General features: G+C 59.3%; 1 protein-coding gene across 1 annotated transcript; it reads left to right on the plus strand.

The window, feature by feature from the left end:
- The first annotated feature begins 4,632 nt into the window (after positions 1-4,632).
- Positions 4,633-12,703, plus strand: SMARCD2 (SWI/SNF related BAF chromatin remodeling complex subunit D2). Its single transcript, XM_075723065.1, has 12 exons — positions 4,633-4,817; positions 7,079-7,121; positions 8,342-8,464; positions 8,601-8,720; positions 8,879-8,974; positions 9,966-10,067; positions 10,363-10,524; positions 10,801-10,898; positions 11,171-11,306; positions 11,428-11,550; positions 11,644-11,745; positions 11,853-12,703. The coding sequence occupies exons 1-12, from the start codon at positions 4,642-4,644 to the stop codon at positions 11,904-11,906; spliced, it is 1,335 nt and encodes a 444-aa protein (XP_075579180.1). The 5' UTR covers positions 4,633-4,641; the 3' UTR covers positions 11,907-12,703.
- The last annotated feature ends 371 nt before the right edge of the window (positions 12,704-13,074 follow it).

Genomic DNA, 13,074 nt, shown 5'->3' on the forward strand with positions numbered 1-13,074 from the left:
CCGCTCTTTCTCTGTGTGCCTCCACTCTGCGTTAGAGGCTGACGGAGTTTCAAGCCGGAACCCAGTCACCTTTGTTCCTTGTTCCTGCTTGCGTTAACACCTGTGTTATGATTTGAATCCCTGTGACCCTTCCTTTCTCTGACCTGTAACATCGGCGAGTTCAGATGTGACGCCGCAGATGGGCAGGTTTGTCTGGACCCAGACATCTCTGGTGTTGCTTGAAACGTTGCCAGCACGTGTCCTAAATCTGCTCAGTGTCTTTACTTTGCCTTCTCACTTTAATTTACTGCTTCCTCACCTATGGGTTTTAGCTGAGAAGTGATCTGACTCCTGGAGCTCCTCCTGTATCGAAATACAGCAGGTCTTCCAAGCATGCCGAGCTGTGTTGGGGTGGTTTGGGGACTTGCTGGGAGCAAGGTGCTGCTCAGGAGCTTGCAGCATGCAATGGCATCTCGATAACAACACTACCTCCCGGATGAAGATCTCTGCCAGCACGAACCCAGGCTCTTCTGGCACCCTTCCAAGAGGGATTTGCTCACGGATAAGAGTGAACAAAGAAGGGAAAAACACCGGTTCGGGGTGTGCTGGGGGTGACTCAGTTGGTCCCGATCCATGCAAAGCCCCGGGTTGAGCGGTGGCTTTAGGCAGCTGAGTTCTCCTTGAGACCAGCCTGGCGTGGAGCTCAAATCCCATTTGAACGGGGTTTGCTTTTGCATCTGTCCTAATGGGAAGTGCTGCCATCTGGGCTTGCGGGGAGGAACTTGCAGGAAGAGCTGTCGTCGCGTGGCGTCTGTCCAGGGCTCTGCTCCCAAAGCCCCAGGCGAGGCTGCATGTGGGCTCTTGCTCCCTGACTGTTAGTATGTACAAAGTTGGATTGCGCCTTTCTGGACAGAGCAAAACGGGACGTGCATCGGGAAGAGCCTTGCCCCCTTTGTTGGGAGCTGCAGGAAAAGAGCTGCGGTCTTGGTAGGAAGATGAAGAGACTCTCAAGCTGTTTTCTGAAATGCTGCTTTTCTTCAAGCTCGCTCTCCAGCCTGGCTGCTTCTTGCAGATCCATCCTGCGATTTATTGCTCCCCTTGTTTCTCCTTTCTGCTACCAGCCTCTGATTTCTGGCCTGCCCTTCCTCAAGAAGGGGCCTTTGGCAGGCAGGCTCCTGTCATGCCAACGAACGTCCATCGGGAAGCCTTCCAGCCTCCCGTTGGATTCAACTGAAGCTGACTCTCAGCAGAGCTCCCCAAACGCAAGCGGCCTGTGCATTGACCTGGGATGAACCGCTAAACCGCAGCCAGCCCCATTCGTTCCTTCAGCTTTGGCAGGGAACAGAAACAAGCTGTTTTCTGTCCCATTTCCAAATGGCTCCGCTCGCTCTCCGCAGGGAAGGCTGGATGCAGTCCAGCGTGTTCCTCAGAACTGAGCTTGCGAGGTTTGCCCTTTGTCCGCCCCACTGGCAGGGGCGGTGGGGCAGGGAGGGGAGGACGAGGCAGTACCCGGAGGGGATGGGGCAGCAGCGCTGCCCTGGGTGAAGAGGGGTGGATGGAGGGACAGGGGGTTCTGTGAGCCAGGAAGGAGCTAAGGAAGGTCTCTTTGGTTTGAGCTGGTCTAACAAAATTTCCTGAATTTAAGCCCATTTGCATCCTGCTAATTTCCAGGGCTTCCGAAGCAGGCTGGAGGCTGGCTTGACCCCGCCACGGCTGTAATGCTGCTCCATGGCTTAGCCGGAGATTTAAGGCTGCGCCACACTCGCGTGAGTTGAGTCTTGGGAGCCTGCAGCCTTCGGGGAGCTGAGGCTCCCCCGGACAGGGGTGCGGTCACTGATTGAACACAAGGCAGAGGCTGGCCCTGCTTCGCCTGGAGGCTTCTCCGTGAGCAATTTGCAAATCTTAATGGTAAATTGAGAGGAAAAAAACCATCTGCGTGGAGAATTCTGCCTTCCCTGTTTTTGCTCATCCAAGTGATCGAGTGCAGGTCCCTGGTGGGCTGGAGCTTGCTCCCCTGGCAGCTTAACTGTGGCTGATGGTTCTCAGATGTTTATGGAGGTGATGTTAAAGTCTTAAGTACGATAGATCCATTCGTCCTGCTGACAGAGGTGTCTCCTCTTGTAACTGAGCAGTCTCTGGCCCTCCAAAGAGCAGATGGACATGCAGGACACGTTGCACAAGATGCTGTCACTCATGTGGAGCTGTCAAAGACCCTCTCAACCAACTCAGCCAGCCTCCAAATCTCTCATTTCAGGGACAGATCAGAAACGTGACCCATGGGGTGACAGAAGGAGGTAGGAGAGACCTTGGGGCATGGCGGTGGTGAGAGCCGTCCTCGCCGAAGGACAGGAGCTGGTCGTGGCCACATCGCCTCTTACTCCAAGCAAGCTGCTGATGGCGTTCCCCCCTCCATGTGCTTTGGGAAGGGGTTGCATTGTTGTGTGTTGTCACGTAGGGAACCTGCCTGACCTCAGACTGGTTTCCCCATGGCACTGACCGTGGTCTCCTGGGTGGGCTTGGGAAACACCCAGGGGCAAGGTTTTCCTGGAAAGCCGTCTGTCTTCTCCGTGCTTGTGGTGGCTCAAGGGAGCTGCAGGTGACTGTAAGCAGCTTTGGCACTATGCAACTTTTCTTAGGGCTCCCAGATTTCTGATTATAAGTTTCACAGCCTCTTCTCATGGCTTATGTGTTCTCCAGAAGCCCTTGCAGGTGAGTCGGCACGGTTATGGGAGCATGGTCCTCCTGTAGCCACACTGCACTGACAAACAGTATTTATCTGCTGCCTGTGTTCTTTAATTTTGCAAAGCATGTGGATCTCGGTGCTGCTTCTCGTCCCAGCCCTGCCACAGAAGATTTCTTGATAAACCCAGAGAAAGTGGGTTCTTGCCTTGTGATTTTTGACAAAAGAGGAGGTGCTGCTGGCCACGGTCAGCTCTTAGCGATGCACATGCGGTCCCACTTATCATGAGGAGTTGTGCAGATGTGGCCGATCAGGAGGAGAGAAACATCTGGGGGCTGTTAAGGAAGAAACAGGCTCCTGCCTTGTAGCAAGGGCATGTTAGTGAGCCCAGGCTCTGGAGGTGCTGCTTCAAAAGAAGGCTGAGCAAAGGTGGAGGCATCATTTGGTTGTGTAATGTGCTCTGCCCGCGCTTCGTGTGCATGTTTCTGAACTTCCACGTGCAGCACTAATCCCATGGCCTGCTGCCGCTTGAATTCCCAGCTGCAATACGCTTCTCAGTGCAGCAGTTGGTATGTTTTTGGGATCTCCTGCTTGCAGAGATGCCTGTGGCCTCGGGCTCCGAAGCAGGAGCAACTTGAGCTCCTGGTTTCGTGTTTACCGGCTCTTCGGGGAGGAGGCAAGTAGGTTTTGGCTCCAGCTGCCATCAAACCAACCTCCCCACTGCAGCTCTGAGCCTGCCCGTAAAAGCTGCGGAGGACAGGCAGGCTGCCAGCGGTGGTCTTGTGCTCCCAGCCCTCCTGTGCCCAGGGTTTGCGCTGAAATTAATGCCTGTATGCAGAGAAGCTTGTCGGCTCACGCTGTTGCCTTGCTGGGCTCCTTTGAGATAAGAGTGGCTTCGTTAGCTCTCTTCCGCAGCACGGCCGTGTGCCCCGGCAGGGCGGTGGGAGGGGAGCCGTGGGGGATGTCCTGGCACGTTAAGGAGCCTGCGGCAGGGGAGAAATATTGCTCTGCTGGCTTGGTGGCTCTCCCAGGCTCGCATCTTGGCAGTGGGGAGCTTGAGGATCAAAGGATCCTGGGAGGCCGTTGGCTGGGACTGCTGGTGAAGCAGGCTGGAGCACGTAGGGACGGCTGGCAGGTCGTGGGGTGCTGTGACCATCTGTCGAGGGTCCCGGGGGGGATGCGTGGGGTGTAGACCTGGTGGCACCTGCGAGCCGGCAGTGCAGGTGCTGGCTTGCCAAGCTGCTCTGCCCCAGGGGATGGGGAGGGGCTGTGAGTGCTGCCCTGGGTCGGGATCCCTTGCAGGAACGGTTAGGTGTCTGTGTGGCTCATAAATTCCCTTTCTGGGTCCCTGGAAGGGGAAGGACGGCGGCAGGAGCTGGCGTGCTGGTGGGGGATGAGCTCTTGCTTCCATCCCCTGTGCCCAGGAGCTCAGCTTCCTTCCTGCCTGCCGGCTGGCCTCATGGCCAGTGCCATTAGGAAGTGGGATTGCCCCACTTCCCTCCCAGGCGTTGTGTCTGCCAGCACTGGCGCTTTCCGGAGAGGAACCCATGGCACAACCCACACCACAGCCACTGATGTCCCCAGGGTGAAGGCTTTGCAGGCAGTGACCCTCACGACGGGGTCTCGCGCAGCTCCAGGTCTGATGTCTCCTGCTGCGTGGCGGTGGCTTGGGGCCATGCACGGCTTCGGCTCCGTGCCGGCTGGCAGGCCGGGCTTCCCCTGTGGTCAGTGGCTTCTGCTCGTCCCGGTTCTGCTTTCCCATCACTCTTCCTGCAAGGAAGGCTGCAGCTCCTGGTGTCCTTCCCTCCTTCCTGCACTGTCCTCCTGCACCTCGGAGCAGGGAACAGCCTCTGAAATTTCTCCCAGGGAGGAAGCAAGAGGGTGGATGGCATCCGCTGGTCCCCGGCAAAGGTCAAGCCCCCTCACAGGGCAATGTTTAACACGCACTCTTCCTCTCTTCTCTTCCCTGCTAGCGCCCCGGGATGCCGCCGGGCAGCCGGATGCCCATGGCAGGGCTGCAGGTGGGACCACCGGGAGCCCCCCCTTACGGAGCAGCCTCCCCGATGAGACCCGGCCTGCCGCAGTCGATGATGGACCCCTTCAGGAAGCGCCTGCTGACCCCCCAGGCACAGCCGCCGCTGGCCACCCAGAGGAGAGGGTAAGGGGTGGGCACCCTCCCGCTCCGGCACAGACACCTACAGCAGCCTGGGGGGGGTTGGTTTGACCCGCTGGGTCCCAGTTGCATTTCACCGCAGAAACCCGCAGCTCCCTGCCCTGCTGCAGAGGGGCGAGCTGCCCGCAGCGGGGCGGGAGCTGGCACGGCTTGCCTGCAGCCTCCCCCGGCTGGCACCGCCAGCAGTGGGAAACCTGCCAGAGCTCGGGGCTGGCGTGTTTTGTGATGCCGGGGGGGTGGGGATGGGGGCAGAGATCACTCAGCTTGTAGCTTCCCCGGGCTCTGCTCTCTGATGCCAGTAACTAAAAAGCCTCATTGCGTGTGTTTGTGCTTGCCAGAGGCCCCAGTGCCAGCTCCTTGGGGTCTGCCTTTCTCCCAGGGGTTCCTGCTGGCCACGGCAGGCACAGACACGGGTGGGAACAGGGGTTGAGGGTGGCAGGCTGCAGAGACGCTCCCTGGAGCTGCGGTCTCGGTAGGACTGTTCACTGGGGCTGGTCTCAGCAAGCCGCAGGCGAGGCTCTGCCAGCAGCTCCTCGCTTGTTTACAACGCTGCTAATTGCTTTGCTCTGTTTCTGTTTTCCATGAGGGCTTCTTGCTTACTGGAGGCTGTTTCTCAGGGCAGGGTCCCTTGGTCCTAATGGATGCTCAGGTCCCATTCCCTGCCCTGGCTGCGTGGCAGGGTCAGCGGCCAGCAGCTTGGCTGGCTCCGTGATCCCTTTGCAGGGAGTCACAGCCTCGGCAGAGCGGCTGTGCATCCCTTCGGTGCTCCAGAGCGAGCTGGGGATTAAGGACAAGGGGCAGCTTGCAAGGACGTCAGTGGCCAGATAAGGCTGCAGCTCCATTCCCGGGGGCTGGCTGCGTGGGATCAGCTGTGCTCGGCTGGTCCGAGCATCCTCACTCCCAGCCGGCTGCAGATCAGGGGATCAGGACATGCCAGCTGCTAATGGGGTGGCCAAGCCCTGCAGGGCAGGAAGCAGTTAATGCAGCAAGAAGGGCTCAAAGAAGTGCTCTGACCGCCTTAGCTAGGGCTGCCCTCCTGGCATGTCCTCCTGCGCGAGCAGCCGTGGGGCAGCTGGTGTACCTTGGCCATCTTGTCATGGCAGCGCGAACGCCCACGTTTGCTGCCCTGCTGCTTCGCATGCTGCCAAGGGAAAGGGACTTCCCTTTGCCTGCTGGACTCTGCCCCATCTCTTACTCACATGTGCAGCAGAATGGGAGGAGAGCATTTCCCCGCGTGCTCAGGCATTGAGAGGGAATTCAACGGGAGCCTGCAGCATGCGGGAAGGGAGGAGAGCCTGGGGCCCTGTGGTCTGACAGGGTACTACACGCTTGGAGAGAGCTAAAATGGCTCTGAGCAAGGCTGCAGCCGTGCTGCGGCTCTAGAGGCCACTCTGCTTCCTCTACCCACGAGGATTTCGGCCGCACTGTGGCAAGGTTGATTTGTTTTCAGGTGTTTTTAAGTGAGCTCCTGCAACTGGGCTTTGGTTTGTAGGATTGGGAGAATGTGACGGCCACTTCCAGAGAGGAAACTCAGGAACACTGTCCTGCAGACGGGAGTGTGCCTGCAGCCGCAGCTTTGCCTTATACCACCTTCTCCTTGCTCCTGCCCTGCAGCACCTTTAGCAAGCAGCAGCAGCAAAGCAAATTGAAACCAGGGGCTGGATTTCCTTCCCTGGTAACAGGCTCTAGATGTCCAACACCTTCCCCTCCGGAGTCCTTTTGGCTTGCCCACAGGGTTATAATTTCTCACTCATTTGCTTTCCAGCGCTAATCCAAGGGCTTGTGCTCTAGATGCTCTTACAGCCTTTCTTTGCTCCCCTCCTGCAAGTCCAAAGTCCCTGTCACACGGATGCTCTAGATGCTCTTACAGCCTTTCTTTGCTCCCCTCCTGCAAGTCCAAAGTCCCTGTCACACGGAGCAGCCCTGAAAGGGGACCCGCTCCCCCAGACCTGTTCACTGCAGCCTTGACGCCTGGCTCGGACTGAGCGATCCACGTGGCACGCAGCCGGCGCTGCCGCTGTGACTCCCCTGCCCGGAGCCTGGCCCCATCCGTGGCCTGGATGGGGCCAAAAGAGCTGACAGGCTCCTGGCACGCGAGCAGAGCTCGCTGTTGTCCCGAGAGCCACTGCTGCCCGAGCATGGGACATGCAGCAGCTTCCCACCGGGCAGGCAATAAGGTGTCCTGCAAGAGCTTGCAGTGTAATTTTTTTTTTTTTTTTTTTGCCTGTCTCTGTGCTTTTTTGCAGGGTGAAAAGGAGGAAGATGGCTGACAAGGTCCTGCCGCAGAGGGTGAGTGCTGCCTTGGTGCGTGGGGAAGGAGCTGAGCTGCTGGAGGGAGGTGGTGCATCTGTGCTGCCTTCCCAGGGCAGCTGGGGTGATGAGGTCCCCACGAGGAGGGGGGTCTTGAGCCACCTCCTGCCTGCCGGGCATTTCTGTTCAGTCCCAAACCAACTTAGAAGATTTCTGTCTCTTCCTCTGGGGTGGCAGGAGAGGTTTGGGGGTGTGCACAAATTGGATAAGCAGGAGTATGTGCGCTCGCAGCCCAGAAAGCCAACTGTATCCTGGGCTGCATCAAAAGAAGCGGGGCCAGCAGGTCAAGGGAGGGGATTCTGCCCCTCTACTCTGCTCTGGTCAGACCCCCCCTGCAGCCCTGCGCCCAGCTCTGGGCCCTCGGCACAAGGACACGGAGCTGCTGGAGCGGGGCCAGGGGAGGCCACAGAAATGCCCCGAGGGCCGGAGCCCCTCTGCTGCGGGGCCAGGCTGGGGGGCTGGGGGTGCTCAGCCTGGAGAGGAGGGGGCTGCGGGGAGGCCTGAGTGCGGCCTGGCAGCGCTGAGAGGGGCTGCAGGAAGGGGGGGGCAAGCTTTTAGCAAGGCCTGTTGTGACAGGACAAGGAATAATGGATTTAAACTAAAGAAGAAAAGATTTAGACATATATAAGAAAGTAATGTTTTACAGTGAGGGTGGTGAAGCACTGGCCCAGGTTGCCCAGAGAGGCGGTGGAGGCCCCATCCCTGGGAACATCCCAGGCCAGGCTGGACGGGGCTGTGAGCACCCTGGGCTGGTTAAAGCTGTCCCTGGCACTGCAGGGGCTGGGCTGGGTGGGCTCTGAAGGTCCCTTCCAACCCAAAGCATTCCATCATTCTATGACTTTGGGCAAGCAAGGAGCAGCAGTGGCTTGGGGTGGAAACCCCAGGAGGACCCTAAGCCTCTCCTGGGGGTCCCTCTTAACAATCCATTACCTGCCTGTGACATTACCTGCCTGTGACACCAGGCTGCTGGGCACAGTGACAGCCTCCAAACTGGAGTCCACAGGGCAACTCTGTGATTTGGGGAGAGCTTTGCAGGGCAGTAGTCTTTGCTTAAAATGAGGAATTGGTGCTCTTGTGCTGGGCCCACCACTCGGTGACTCCCTGGCGTGTCACCTCAGCACCAGTAGCATTGCTGGGGCTGGCGTGGGGGACGCAACCCCATCCCAGCCCAGAAGGGACTGACCATTTCTGTTTGACAGATCCGGGAACTGGTCCCAGAATCCCAAGCCTACATGGACCTCCTCGCCTTTGAGCGCAAGCTGGACCAAACCATCGCTCGGAAGAGGATGGAGATTCAGGAGGCCATTAAGAAACCGCTGACGGTGTGTGGCAGCCCTGGCTGGCTGGGAGGGGGAGCAGCTGGGTGGCGTGGGAGTGAACAAGGCGGGTGCTGCTGTGGGTGCTGCCAGCCACCCTCTTGCTCCAAGCGTCCCCCTTCTGTGTTTTCCTATTCCACAGCAAAAGCGGAAGCTGAGGATTTACATTTCCAACACTTTCACCCCAGCCAAAGAAGAAGGGGAGGGTGGTGAGCGCGTGGCCTCCTGGGAGCTACGTGTGGAGGGCAAACTGCTGGAGGACGTAAGGATACGGGCAGGGATGAACTGGTGGTGGGAGGAGCACTGGTGCTCTGTGCTGAGAGCTTGGCTGGGGTGGATACAGCCCCCCGCTCGCTGGGTGCTGGAGGCAGTGTTTGGGTCCCTCTGTGGTTGGTAAGCCTCTCACGCTCGGTTTTGCAGCCAAGCAAGCAGAAGAGGAAGTTCTCCTCCTTTTTCAAGAGCCTCGTCATCGAGCTGGACAAAGAGCTGTACGGGCCAGACAACCATCTGGTGGAGGTGAGGTGGGAGGTGCCCGGCCGCCCTGCAGGGCTGGCTCCACACCCCGGGCAGGCTGGGGAGAGCCGTTATCCCCAGCGGACGATGGGAGGTGGTAGTGTTAGGTTAATGGTTGGACTGGATGATCTTAAAGGTCTTTTCCAATCTAAACGATTCGATGATTCTATGATATTTCCTCCTTGGTGCTGGCTGGCAGCAACTGCTGCCCCCTCAGCTCTTAACCCCCTCATGCCTGCGAGTACGCAGCTAGAGCTGAGGTGTGGGGCTGCAGTGAGGACATGGCTCTGAGGCAGCTGGGGCAGCTCCGGGCCCTGCAGATTTGCAAATGTGAGGCCCAGCGCAGGTGATGATGCCACAGAAAGGCTCGTCTGTGCATCCCAGCGCCAAGCGGGGAGAAGGGTCTGCCCTGCTGCCTCCCAGCCCACTGCCTGGCTGGAAGGTCCTCGGGGAGATTAAGCTCTGCCTGTGAGCGGGATCAGACCTTTCTTGGGGTCCTGCTGCCCTGCAGTGGGCTTTCCCTGCACCCAGCTCATGCTTTTCACCCCGAGAAACGCTTGTTTCTGTGGTGGAGCCTGCTGGGGTGGGGGTGAATCCCCTTCATGCATGGGCTGGTTTGTGAGAGCAGCTCTGATGCCCAGCCCCTGCACTGGCTGAGGCAGGACTGATCCCCCATTGACTCCAGGAGCTGTTTGAGCCCTTGACATCAGGTGCTCAGGGCTGTAACTCCCCCAGCCCATCCAAACTCCCGTCTGCCTCTGGGCTGGAGGACATCAAGCTGTATTTGTTGGACCGGTTGGGCTCTCAGCTGAAAGCCCACTGGGATCAGACTCCCAGATTTGCCAGGGGTGGGATCCAGGCTGTCTGCCTCTGCTAGACCCCTGCGCAGAGCCCGAGCACCGGCTCTCTGCTCCTGCCTGCAGACCCCAAAGCCTGTTAGTGGGTGGCTTGTTGTGGTCCTTGAGTCGACCGATGTCCCCTTGGTCTCTCATAGTGGCACCGGCTGCCCACAACCCAGGAGACTGATGGCTTCCAAGTGAAGCGTCCTGGTGACGTCAATGTGAAATGCACTCTGCTGCTCATGCTGGATCACCAGGTAGGGGCCCAGGGGCTCCGCTTCTGCTGCCCGTGCCCCGCTGCCCTTCCTCCAGCACGGCTTGTCTGTGCGCGGAGGTCCGGCGGGGGCAAACGGGCCTGGGCTGGGGCAGAGCCTTAATATGAGGCCATTGTGGGGGGGCTGTGGGGATGGAAAGGAGCACAGAGAGCCCCAGGCACAGACCTTGCAGCCTGCGGGGACACGAGTGCGTGACACAAGGGCTGTGTGGGGCAGCATGCGCACAGGAGGGGCCCTTCCCAGTGCCAGACCCCCTTCATCCTGCCTGTCCCTGCAGCCACCACAGTACAAACTGGACCCTCGCCTGGCTCGCCTGCTTGGGGTGCACACCCAGACCCGCGCCAGCATCATGCAGGCACTCTGGCTCTACATCAAGCACAACAAGCTGCAGGACAGTCACGAGAAGGAGTACATCAACTGCAACCGCTACTTCCGCCAGGTCAGCCCTCACCCCGTGGCACTAGCACGCTTTGCTGGGAGGAGAGCACCCTTCCCACCTCCAGTAAGGCCAGAAAAAGCATCTTTTCTGGCTCAAAACAGACACGCCAGACTGGCCAGTCTCAGTTTATGCCCCTTCCGCAGGGGCTTGCATCCATCAGCTTGCTGTGCACAAACCAGGGCTGGGCAGGTCCCCCCGCCTCCTGCCTGGCCCTTTCCATGGCGGGTGGAGGGAGCCCCTGCCGTGCACCGCAAACGCTCTGCTTTGCCCCTCCAGATCTTTAACTGCATCCGCATGCGCTTCTCTGAGATCCCCATGAAGCTGGCGGGGCTCCTGCAGCACCCAGATCCCATCATCATCAACCACACCATCAGGTAGGGGTGGAGGGCGTGCTGGGCAGCGTTCCCCAGGGCCGGGGGGGCAGGGTCCCTCCCCAGCAGGGTGCGGGAGGAGAGGGCAAAACTGCAGGGGCTGCGAGGTCTCCAGCCCAAAGCAGCAGCGAGCACATGTCCCTTGGGAGGGCAAGAATCGGGCAGACAAATGTGGGGGCTTCTTGGGGCACTTGTGTTGCTGTCGGGGAGTCGATCCGCCCCTACAGCAGGGTGGAGGCTGAGGACGTCCCCCCTCACGCCCTGTTTCCTCCCAGCGTGGACCCCAATGACCAGAAGAAGACAGCCTGCTACGACATCGATGTGGAGGTGGATGATCCCCTGAAAGCTCAGATGAGCAACTTCCTGGCTTCCACCACCAACCAGCAGGAGATCGCCTCCCTGGATGCCAAGGTGCGGGGAGCCAGCGGGGCGCAGCCCGGGTGGCACTTCAGGGCTGCACCAGAGCTGGGGGGAGCCTGGGGTCCTGTTCCAGGGGGACACAGCTGTCCCTCACCCCTTGCCGTCTCCCTAGATTCACGAGACCATCGAATCCATCAACCAGCTGAAGACGCAACGCGATTTCATGCTGAGCTTCAGCAACAACCCGCAGGATTTCATCCAGGAATGGATCAAATCTCAGAGGAGGGACCTCAAGGTAAAACCCCAGGGCTGGGCAGGGTGAAGGGCTGTGGGGCGGGTCCAGCCCTGGTGCTCACCCCGTATCCTCCGCATCCCGTGCTTTGCTCAGATCATAACGGATGTGATCGGGAACCCTGAGGAGGAGCGGCGAGCCGAGTTCTACCAGCAGCCCTGGGCACAGGAGGCTGTGGGCAGACACATCTTCGCCAAGGTGGGCTCCGGGCCGTGCTGGTGGGGTGCTGCAGCGGGTTGGGATGGCAGCGGGGGGGTCCCCGGGGCAGCCCTCTCCCCCTGCCCGACTGCCCTTGTCTCCTCCAGGTCCAGCAGCGTCGGCAGGAACTGGAACAAGTGCTCGGGATCCGCCTCACCTAAGGGGCCGGTGGAGGCTCGGGAGCTCCTTCTCTCCCTGCTGCCTGAGCCTGACGGTACTTTTTACTGGAATCAAATACAGCACTTGCACAAAGCCTATGTGCCTGGAGGGATTCGGAGCCACTAGCACCCCTGGGCTCCCCTCGGCCGGGAAGCTCTAGCCACAGGCAGAGCACAGCGGAGGGTCCCCCGGTTCCCCCCAAAGTCCCGCTGCAGCCTTTCCGCTGCGTTAACGCATCCTGCTTTTGCATCGTGCCGTTCGCCTCTTCCCCGTAGCACTGACCGCAGCTCTCCTGCTCGCTCCCCTCCTCTGGCCAAAAGCCCTCCTGGAGTTGCTGCCCAGCAGGGAAAAAGCTGCCCGTGCCGACCAGGAGGTGCTGCCTGTCCTGCCAGCCCTCCCTGAGCCCAGCTGCCGCGACGCAGGCCCGGCCCTGCCCCTCTTCAACCAAAGTTTTGTCATTCCAAACGCCAGCTCCTCCCCCCAGCGCTGGTGCCCGATGTTTTGCACTATTTTTGTGAACAGGTTTTATAAAAAAAGAAAAAAAAAAAGCGTTTTGTACAGTGGGTTTGTATTTGATTAATATATTGAGTTCCTCTTACTGCACTCATCGCCTCAATCTATGCAGTGGTTCATGGTTGTTCTCAGAGGGCTGGCTTGGCCCAAGCTGTTCTTTTTATAGGTAACCAAGTTTTTTAGTGTTAAGTTTTTGACAATCAGTTGATTACTCCACTACCCCCCTGCTGTTTTACATAATTAGCGACTCGTCTCAGGGGGGCAGAGGGGGTAGCTCTGCCCCCGCCGGGGCTCTGAGCGAACTGGAGATGCTGGGGAGCAAGGGGACCACAGCGCTGGGCTGAGGGGACGGTGCCGCCACCCACCGGACCCGCTGAAGTGCCTTAACCCCGCTGGCCCCCTGCCCGCACCCTCCTCGCGGTGCAGTCGGAGCAGCTCTGCCTCTTCCGGGTGGTCGCAGGCAGAGGGGAGGGGGGCGTTTACATATTTCCCAGGGTGTACGGCTCAGGGGTGCCTGCTCTGCCTCTTGTGTAACCATTTTTTGTCTATTTTGGATATTTTCTAATAAAATCAGTTAGCAGCAGCTCTGTGTGTGTGTGTGTGCGCGCGCGTGCTGGAGTCCTGCAGCCCACCCCTTTCCCCAAATCAGCGCACAGG

This window comes from Pelecanus crispus, chromosome 18 (assembly GCF_030463565.1).
Source record: "Pelecanus crispus isolate bPelCri1 chromosome 18, bPelCri1.pri, whole genome shotgun sequence".
NCBI classification, from domain to species: domain Eukaryota; kingdom Metazoa; phylum Chordata; class Aves; order Pelecaniformes; family Pelecanidae; genus Pelecanus; species Pelecanus crispus.

What these genes read in the sequence shown, in the direction of transcription:
- SMARCD2 (XM_075723065.1), top strand. Translation starts at nt 4,642, where the DNA reads ATGCCGCCGGGCAGCCGGATGCCCATGGCAGGGCTGCAGGTGGGACCA. An exon ending in AGGGCAAACTGCTGGAGGAC is followed by an intron (nt 8,721 to 8,878) that starts GTAAGGATACGG and finishes TCGGTTTTGCAG; the next exon opens with CCAAGCAAGCAGAAGAGGAA. An exon ending in CTCAGAGGAGGGACCTCAAG is followed by an intron (nt 11,551 to 11,643) that starts GTAAAACCCCAG and finishes TGCTTTGCTCAG; the next exon opens with ATCATAACGGATGTGATCGG.